The 11,112-nt window shown below is 39.9% G+C and overlaps 1 protein-coding gene across 1 annotated transcript in view; it reads right to left on the bottom strand.

Annotated features, from left to right (window-relative positions):
* The window catches only part of LOC131218728 (uncharacterized), a 50,977-nt gene extending 39,865 nt beyond the window's left edge, over window positions 1–11,112 (bottom strand). Inside the window, exons 1-2 of the mRNA XM_058213481.1 lie at window positions 10,833–11,112; window positions 10,419–10,754 (exon numbers count right to left, since the gene is read on the bottom strand). Coding sequence (XP_058069464.1) covers window positions 10,419–10,754; window positions 10,833–11,033 — 537 coding nt within the window. The 5' untranslated portion in view covers window positions 11,034–11,112. The remainder of the gene's footprint in view (window positions 1–10,418; window positions 10,755–10,832) is intronic.

The following is an 11,112-nucleotide window of genomic DNA, read 5'->3' on the forward strand; positions in this document are numbered from 1 at the left end:
AATGCATTGCATGAAACATTCCAACCATAACGAAAATTCAAATGTATCGCCCATACAGGGCTTATACAATCCCAAATAACCAAGTTCATATAAGTAAAAATGGAAATCTATCAACTAGTGGTGGAGCTCAATATGGGCCGTAGGGATCTCGTCTACCTTCTTAGCTACCCAATCTACTCTAGTAACCCAGTGAACAACATCAGCTCGCTCTATACCTGCATCAACTGTTACGGTTTGATAGGGTCAATGACTATCGCAGTGAGGAACCCCTTCTAAGATTGCACACTCATTATTCATAATCCAATATAAATCGCAAGTCATGAAAATGGATATATTAACAGGGCATTTCATAATCATACTTATATACTCAAAATTTAAGTCAATTAATAGAATCTCATCAAAAGAAAAATATAATGGCAGTCGCAATATAAGAGAATACATCCAGATAATCAAATAATCAATCATACGACTTTCTATTGCACCTAAAATCACATTATATGTGAACTCCGCAAGATGGCTAGAAAATCGATAAGCAAACTTCAGCACCATCCGAAAATCATGGTACGATTGAACACCGCAAGATGGCTAGAAAATCGACATACAAACATTTACTTCACCCAGAAATCATATCGTACGTGAACTCCGCAAGATGGCTAGAAAATCAATAAGCGAACTTTAGTTCCACCCGAAAATTATGGTACGACTGAACTCCGCAAGATGAAGAGAGAACCAATCATGGGAACTCCGACGTCATTCAAAAATCGTATGAACTCCGCAAGATGGCTAGAAAATTGACAAGCGAACTTCAGCTCCACCTGAAAATCATAACGAACTCCGCATAATGATCCGAAAATCAACAAGATATGCAGATGTAACCAATAAGCCACAAAAGGGCACCAATAACCCATCAAAGCCACGAGGGCAAATATGCGGTCCAAGCCGTGTAAGGCAAATGTGCGATCCAAGTCGCGTAAGTCAAATATGAACTGCAAGATGGTGAGTTCATGACATGTTTTATTCATTACATCACTCAATCACAAACGACAAACATACAGTTAATTAACAATGTACGACTAAAAATAGCATATTATCATCAATCATTTATGTTTGTTATAATTTAAGAGATGTATTCATTATTTAACACAGGAATCAGGTGCGCAACATATTAACATATTCACATAATATGTTAAGCAGCTCAATCAAGTAACTTAGGAGATATTAAGTGGAAGGGATTAAAGCAACATCTATGATTAGATCAATGAATTTAAATGAGAAGTTCAAAGGGTGAGTCATCACCTTATGTTTGAACCGCCTGCACCATCGCTAAGAAATGCATGCTTCCTTGGAATCAATTCCTACCATCAATTGCAAAGTCGTACAATTAAACCCAAGCTTACACACTATTTAGGTTTAGGGTCTTAACCTAGAGTTAGGATTACTTAGGGTTAGGATTTCGAACCCTAGTTGGTGTACCATTAATTATGATGTAAATTTAATAATTACGAAGTAACTATTAGCATTATTGTTATTAGTCATATTGCCTAACGTAGTAATAACAATCGTTATGATGATAACTAATATTATGACCTACTATTAATAATAACATTTGAGAGTGGCAAAACAAGGCACTAGGATTTAATAATGACATTATTATTATTATTATTATATGTCCATAATAACTATTATTAGTATAGATAATTGCTAATGGCTATGCATTTTATTGTGAATGCTTGAGATTGCCAGGGCCCATATACATGAAAATCGGGCCCGCTAGATGACGGGTGATTGCAACCCAATACGGTCAAATCCGATCGATAGGCATTTGGCCACGACTTAATCAAAACATTAAGGAAGACTGTTAATAATTAGCATTCTATGGATAGTAGACTCATCAAAACTCACTAAGTTAATTCAACAACGAATAGATGAGATGGGTTTCGATTTACCTTGGTTGGTAGCTCAACTTAACGACTCGATGCAAACCTATCACCCAGCAGCTATAAGGCTTAGAGTAGGTCAGACCCAGAGTCAGCCCAACTCCATCGAGTCGACTCGGCAACCACCAAAAACCCCAAACTCTCTCTCTCTCCTCTTCCTTACTCTTTCTCTCTCCCTCTTCTCTTGTTGGAAACCCAACTGGACCAGGCCCGCGCCTGATTCAACTTAGTCATACTCGGTTTAAACCGAGTCGACTCGGCTCCAGCTGAACAGCAGCCCCAACCTCCTCTCTCTCACTTTTCTTCCCCACATTTTTTTTTTTTTTTTTTTTTGCTTTCTTCCTCCCTCTCTCCTTCTCGTTTTCTCTCTTAGTCACTCTCCCCTCTTCTTCTAACCTCCCCTTTTTTTTTTTTCGTTCTGCACTGTCCAACAAACCTGGACCGAGCTAGCGCCTGAGTCGAGCTCAACTCGACTGGGTCGGGTTGGTGCGATAGCCACCCACCCAACTCTTCCTTTCTCCTACTCTCTTCCTTCCCTTCTTCTTCTTTACATGCTGGGACGTCCAGCAAGGACATCCAACTCGGCCTGACTCGAGCTGGGTTCAGCTGACTTGACAGTGAGTCAGGTTTGAACCCACTCTCTTTCTCTGTCTCTCTCCTTCTTTTCTTTTCTTTTTCTTTTTCTTTCCTCTCTCTATTCTTTCTTTATTTCCTTCCCTCTTTCCACTGCTAGAAACGTCCAGCAGTGGGTTTCAAGCTCGGACAAACGGCGCGGTTCGAACGGGGAAGAAACTCGTGCTTCAATGGTAGATTCACCATCCCTTCATACCCTCCAATCCGACTCTTGCAGGAGGTTTGTGACGACCCTTGGAAGCTTGTAGACAAGCTCCACTGAAGCTTGGAGGAGGATGCGTCGGTGGGTTCGAATGGAGAAGGGAAACGGCTGGTTCTCCCTCATTCTCTTTCATCTCTAAAAACCTAGCTAGGACGGCTGAGATTGGAAAGGGTAGAGGGTACGCGGATTGCCATGTTGGCAGCAGCAAGAAGGTTTCCATTTTAGGAAACTTTGTGTTTTCGGGCTCACTTGCGGCGAGGATCGTGTGCATGAACACGTGTGGAATAGCATGAAATTATGGGATTTTGGTTGCACGTATGTCCTACGTCAGATGGACGGTTTGGATTATCCGTATGAACCGTACAGGTGGGCCACTGATCAAAACTCCGAACGCTCGTCCGCCCGCTGCCACAAACGAAGAGAGAGGGAGAAATCCTCCTTTTTCTGGGCAGAAACGAGTCAGCTCGTGCTAACCGGCCTGGCACATCTGGTGCACAGCGGACGTGCACCAGCTGTGTACACACACTCCATTATATGCACCGTGATGTTTGCGACAGATCCACTCCATATATTCCCCTTGGTACCAAAGATGGGGTAGATCCAAGGTCCAGGTGGGCCAAACGAGCTGATTCTTAGCTCAAACAGTGGCTTCCCATTGATCTTAGGGTCGGATCACCACAAGATTGAATTTCAACGGTTAAAAAATCCTAATGGCCCATTTTTAAGGCTTTCATCATATATTACTGACCAATTAATATAAAGTTTATTACTATTGCATATTTCTTATAATTACATTGATTAAAACAATTTACACTTATATACATATAATTTTAATATTAACATACTATGATATACATGCTATTGGCCACACATTTACTAGTGTATAATTCATAATATACAATTTCGCACTATACATATATACGAATTGGAAATTGTACAACACCATATTTAAAATTGCATTATTAAATAATATACAACTTTATTAAAATATCTAATAATTTTGTATATGTCTTTATAAAAGATATTTAATACTACACTAATATTTATAATTCAATTATATGTTGTAAAATTATTATTCGTTATGTTTATTTAATATAATATTATTTTCATAATATTTTATATACATTAATTAAGTACATTCATATCACTCTGTTACAATACATTTTCATACATTATTTAATTGGTAAATAGATAATCAAATACATCCACAATTGTTTTGATTTGTGATTGTGTAAAATTTAATAAATAAAATAAATATACTTATTAAATATTATATGACTACTGGATGGTTTGATTCATCTAACGAGGTGATCGAAATCCTAACAATGGGTTGAACTAATGACGTGATGGTTCGTCTCGAAGATTAACGGATGGATAACTTGATACATAGGTGCGGACTGCTTTCAACGGTCAGATTTAAACTAGGATGAACGTAAATGTTTACTTAAGCCTAGCTTGTATTTATGCTAAGTTTGGTTAAACGGTAACACTCGAGTACTGGAAAGTACGGGGTGTTACATTACCCCTCTCATCCATCATTTTTCTATTCATGTCCATTAAAGTGTTGCATGATTTACATCCAATTAACCTTGTTTCTTTCAAAATATCTAATGCATATTTTCTCTGGGACAAGTTACTGCCAGTGGAAGACCAAACGATATTTATTCCAAGAAAATACTACAACTATCTGAGGTCTTTTGTCTGAAACTGTTCTCGTGCATGAGTATGTTGAAATGATGTGTTTATGTGATTTTTGGGTGGGTCATCTAGCTGATATGATGTAAAATCCAATGGATAGTAACTCTTGTAATTTTGCTGCCAAAATTAAAAATGTACAATTCAATTGGATTGAATACAATTGAACCGACCGTGTTTGAAATTTTATCACGATTGGATTCCTAGAAATCAATTTTTTTTAAAAAAAATAATTTATTTTTAAGTTTCAGTATTAGGTGTAAATATGTGCACTTTGGAAAGCTGTACATAAGATGGTTAATGGCACGTATGTAACTATTATGATTTGATTTTAACCGTATAAAATACTCATAATTAGTGTATTAGAATCATGATGTATTCGCTGATGATCGGTATAAATGGCTTAAATCGTTTCCATTATTTATTTAATAAATGATTTAAGGATTCAAATTGAAATCAAATAGTTAGATAACTTTATCTATCCATAGAGAGTTCCGTTAACGAATGGATTGATTGATATAAGTCAAGTGGATTATGAATTATAAGCCCAAGATGTGTGAAGAATAGCCCAAATTTATGTACATGGAAGGAAGATTCATAAATTGTGATCTCAATAGTAGGTTAAATTTATACAATGGTGAATAGTAAGATAATCAGATTTAATTCTTGATTAGATATGTATATAAGTGGGTATGAAGATCTCATAATTGAGATATTATGATCAGGTGATAAAAAATCAAAGTGGATGATCAAATATCTTAATCATATGGTGAATAGAAAATTCAATAATTGATTTTATGAGTGATAGTGTGTACCAGGATATATAAAGGTTCAAAGTTCTTAATAATGAATATAAGAGTTTAAAAGTGTGTACACGTGTATTCATTTATACATCTTTTTAGTAAATTACATATGTGCATGAGCACGTATGTACCTACTCATGATTATTTTTTTTTTACACACCAAGTCCCATCACCTGTTAGGGCTGTTTGATTTTTCATTTTCCTAGTAAATACAGGGAAATAAGTTATTATTACTTACTACCACCTGTTTGATTACTCAGTACCACCTGTTTGAAATTCGATTACTCAGTACCACCTGTTTGAAATTCACGAGGAATTACATTTCGAAAAGTGGTCTACAATACTTGTTATTTCTGAATTAAATATGTAGGCCCCACCATGATATATGTGAGTTATCCACACCATCCATCCTTTTAAAAATACATTTTAAAGCATGAAACCAAAAAAAAGGTAGATCGAAAGCTCAAGCGGACGACACCTTAGGAAACAATGATCATTAAGACATTAACGATTGAAAGCGATTTTCTCCCTAGGGCCCACATTGATGTTTATTTGCCATCCAACCTGTTCATAAGGTCACATAGTCATAGACAAAGGGGAAACAAAAGACTCCAAAACTTTTGGAGTCCTCAGGAAGCTTTCAATGGTAGGAGTTCAATTCCCATATTCCCATTTTTTCAGGTGGTGTGATCCGCTTGATCTTTGGATCTGCGTCATTTTTTTGCTCATGCCCTAAAATGAGTTGACTAAAGGGATGGATGGTGTGGATAAGACACACACATCATTATGGGCCCCACAATTTAACAATTTTCTCCTCGGGCGATGTGAGGAGTGCTACAAATGAAAGGTGGTGGTCAACGTCACCCTGGAAATCTAACCGGAAATACTCAGGTAAATAATTATTACCCATTTACCTGCAATTACCTGTGTAATTAGAAAATCAATCAGAAACCCACTTGATGGGCCACATCCGTGGACTTAGAGAAAGAATGGTTTCTCCTGTCTAAGTGAAAAATATTATTAATAAATTCTTAATGTATGGCAGGAAAATTCACAAGTTCACACCATTAACGTATGACAGGAAAACAGGGACTGACAGATATGCATTTCTCAATATTCTCCATCTAAGTTATAAGTGTTTAATCTCCACCATTCATCTATTGCTAAATCTCCCTCATTCATCGATTATCTATTATACCTTGCAACAACTATGCCACGCACCACAGACCACATGACTTTTTGACCCCCGAATATCCACCGCTGCATGGACCAACCGGCCATTTACAATCCTAAAAGTTCTCTAATCATTCATTGGGTACATTACATCTACAGTACAAGTTCCATAAATTAACGGTCCGGATCTTGTACAAGTGCACTGCTTTTAATGATATCAACCCTTGATAACCACCAACTCGAGTAGCTTTCAAAGCTCACATGCATGACCCACACATGAGCACACTTGCCAATATGTTACACGCCCAAGATCTGACGTCTCCATTAGGTGGGCCACACTGTTTAAATATCTAGCTAAACAATCAGGCTATTTTGCTCCCGATTTGGCCCCATGTACAAAACAAATGGATGGATAGGAAAAAAAAAAAAAAAAAAAACTTCCCCATATGTTTTTTGAGAGGAGTCATGCCAAAAGATATGTGTGGCCCACCTGATGGAAAGCTCAAATAACATGTAGCCATAGAAAACTTGATAATTTACAAGAAAAATCTTCCACACAAGTAAAATTTATTAGGAGACAACACATCTTTCAAATACAAACGACAAAGCATTGTAGACATGAGTCTAATGATATGAGTACATGAAACGAAGCAACACACAAACCATAAGAAAACCAACACTATTGTAACTGCTAAAACAACTCTCCTTGAACCCACTCCAATAAGCAAGCTAGCTATGTCTACAAAGCAACGCACAAACCATAAGAAAACCAGCACTATTGTAACTGCTAAAACAACTCTCCTTAAACACACTCCAATAAGCAAACTAGCTGAGAGAGAGAGAGAGAGAGGCCCAAGATTGGAAGGCCCAATATTGGTAGCTGGGATCTTCCACTCTGGACACCATACAGTTCTTCCAACCAAGACTGTTGGGTTTGGGCATGGTCTCATAAGTTAGACTGAACCAACGCTTATCAACCGAAAATCATATTGTTCTTCCAAACAGGATAGTTTCAAAGACATAAGATTCTTCCACAGTTTTGGGCATCCCAGTTTTGGGGCATCCCAGTTTTGGGGCATGTTCCATCCGGACATGATTTGATAACATAGAATATAGTATACATAACCAACGGTTATCAACCGAAAATCATCTGATTCTTGAGATCAGCATTCACAACCGAAAATCATGCGATTCTTGAGATCAGCATTCACCGTCGGAGGGTTACCAATCTCACTGAAGCGATCAATGAAGACCAAGAAGAAGATGATGCCGACGACAGTGGCGAGAACATATTGGAGTCTGCATACTGCTGGCCCCATGCGCCACGAGAAAAGCGCAGAGCAGTGGTGGGACCAGCCATAGTGGTTTGGTGCAACAGTTGTTGTGGATGATCCTCTGAGGATGATAGAGCAGGAATTGTTCGTGGGCCGGCTTGCTCGTCCCGATGCTCCCATTGTGGCTGCATAGATAAAAATCATATGTAAGATGAATGATTGTGATGTGGACAACTGTTCCTGGAGCAATGTTCTTGCTGGCCTCCCTTGGGTTCTTAAGGAAGAACTGGGTCTAGTGCCAATTTGGGCCACCAGGAGCCTGATGGTCAGATCCGACGGATCCAACTTATTTCCCAACCTGACCCGAATGTGCTCAACACAAACCCAACCCAATTTCAAATCGGTTGGGGTTTTCAGACCCCCAACCCCAACTCAACCTGTTTTCAGGTTAGGGTATCCCCGGTCACACCTGTTGATTAGGCCATCATGTATCTGGAGACAGGGCAGGCAAGCTAGGGTTTCAGGCCTGAGGGCGGATTAACCTGGGTAATTGTGTGGGGCCATCTTGAAGTATTTGTTGTATATCCATGCCATCCATCTGTTTTTTCATCTCATTTTACGACAGTGATCTTAAACCTTAAGAAGGTCCAAATATTAGGTGGGCCATACCACTAGAAATTGTGATAAATGACCATTAAAAAAATTTTATGGGCCACAAAAGTTTTGGATCAAGCTGACCCATTATCAAGTTATTGACATTATCAATGGGTTGGATTGCAGATAAACATTATGATGGGCCCTTTAGAATTTTTAATGGTGAGGCACTCAAATCATCATTATTTTATGTGGTATGGTCCACCTGAGATTTGGATCTGCATAATTTTTGGGACTCGCCCTAAAATGGACCAGAGAAACGGATGGACGCTGTGGATATACAGCACATCATCAAGGTAGGCCCCACAGTAAGGTAACACCCACTAAGGTGTTTCTCGAATAACACGTAATCCACTGCCATAGGCCTAGGGCATCCCGAAAGACTAAGGTAAGGGCCCGTTTGGGAGCATGGATTTGGAACCCCCTATTGCGCTTGGCACCCTGAATTGAGAATCTACTTTAATCCAAAAGTAGCTATGCATGGTCTATTTAAAGGGGTTTGAATTTAATTACTAAATCAATTTTAATATCTCTAATTAGTGGCGTATGTAAATTTTGACACAATGGTTGTAATAAGCCCGCTGAAATATATGCTTTGCCCGAAAATGATGAAATTCCGAATCTTGGGTGGGCCACAAGCACAAGCTCATGTCCGAGTGACTAACCAATGATTTTTAACCGTTGATTTACATGGACAATGTTTGGATGGTGTTGATCATCATATTAAACTAATTATAGTGATGCAATTGATAATCTATTTGTTTTTTGATATCATTAGTGGGTCATGTGCCCAATAGAATAATAGTACGGTGACACATATTACACATGCAATTATTGAAAGGATTTTACATATCCAAGCTCTCACCCTGGATTTTAAACCCCCTCTTTGAGGGGATTTGAAGGCCCTAGATTTAAAGCCTCTAGTTACTTTATGCCGCCAAACAACCACATGATTTGAAATCCCCTCAAATCCATGGTGCCAAACGATCCTTCACATGCAATTTGGCACCATTGATTTGGAGGGATTTGACGGGATTTCAAGTCCCCTTTATGTTTGGCAACATAAAGTAAATGGGGGTTTCAAATCTAGAGGGAGTTCAAATCCCCTCAAAGAGCTTGGATTTGGTAAGAGCTTAGATTACACCTAAAATTCTTTCAATTTAATTACTAAATATATGTTTTGCCCGAAAATGATGAAATCCAAGACTAAGGTAAGTGCCTGTTTGGGAGCGTGGATTTGGAACCCAATATTATTGAAATCTAGGGGTTCCGAATCCAGGCTCCCAAACAGGCCCTAACCCCACCGAATTCGGATTCGGCAGTGGCTGCTCCGGTATGTTCGTAATAGTAGCAGCTGGAAAAGCCAGTGAGCCCTGCCAAGATGTTTGTGTTTTTATCCATGCCGTGGATCCATTTTAAATCATTATTTTAGAGAACGAGCCCAAAAGGCATATCTAAATCTGAAGTGGACTACACCACAGCAAAACAGTCATATGATTGAACACCCACCATTAAAAAGTTCCTAAGCCCACCATAAGGTTTCTTTGCCATAGAACCTGTTGATCAAGTAACACTGGATGAAGGGAAAACACAAATCCGAGCTTGATCCAGGACTTTTGTGGCCCTTGGAACTGATTCCTGGGGTGTGATCCACCTGAGATTTGGATCAGCCTCAGTTTTTGGATAATGCTCTAAAATGCGTGCACGGCATGGATAAAACACATACATCATCGTGGAGCCCACAGCACAGCACCGAGTACTGGAGGGGTCACTACCGATTCCGAGTCCAAACCTATCTGATGATCAGGCCAGCTCCGGTTTTGGGCAAGGGCATCCTGATGGTGGGGCCCACTTCATCATCGGGCACGTGATCTGCAGTCGACTCAGTCAAATTAACCAACCCAAATAGTCCGAATCAAAGCCATCGGAATATATATATATATATATATATATATATATATATATAACGAAGATAATAATGGAAGAAATGCTCACCGAGTGGGCCAGTCGTCGCAGCAGGCTCCGAACTGGATTGGCGGGCCGCATAGTGGGCCCCACCTCTCCCGACTCGTCCCACGCCACCAGAGCCAGTCCAGCCATCGCCGCCATTTGCTCTAGGCGCCGCCGAGTGAGGGATGGCCGTATCACGGAAGGATCGACCCCTGCCCGAATTCTGCACATGGGCCGCCGCCGTTGGCGCGGCCGACTGGGGCCCACCGGCTTCTCGACGCTGGCGATTCTGGCCTGAATTCTGCCGGAAATTACGATATTGGTGTGGGTTATCAGATTGGTATCTCCCGCTCCCTCTAGAGCCTCTGGAAGCGCGATTCTCCACTTGAAAGAAGAAACTAGTGTTCTCCATGATGTATTGAAGCAAGAGAGACTGCAAATGTATGCAAGCACCAGTGAGAAAGAAAGAGATGAATTTTTATATATAGCGAAGGAGAGAATGGGAATTTACAAGAATGTTATTTCCATCCAAGTGGCGCGAGGCTGCGTCTTGGAACGAACGATCCCGGTCCGAATTCTGGATATGGGCCGTCACCCTCAGCTCGCCGGTCTGGAAGCCACCGGCTTCCCGAAACTGGCGATTCTGGCCTGAATTCTGCCGGAAATTACGATTCTGACCAATATCCCTGCCTCTAGAAATGGGAATCTCCATTGAAACGAAGAAGCTACTGTTGTCCGCGATGTACTGAAAAAAAGAAGAAGCTTGAAGTGAATGCAAGCACCTGCGAGAA

Source organism: Magnolia sinica, chromosome 11 (assembly GCF_029962835.1).
Source record: "Magnolia sinica isolate HGM2019 chromosome 11, MsV1, whole genome shotgun sequence".
In the NCBI taxonomy this organism is placed as follows: domain Eukaryota; kingdom Viridiplantae; phylum Streptophyta; class Magnoliopsida; order Magnoliales; family Magnoliaceae; genus Magnolia; species Magnolia sinica.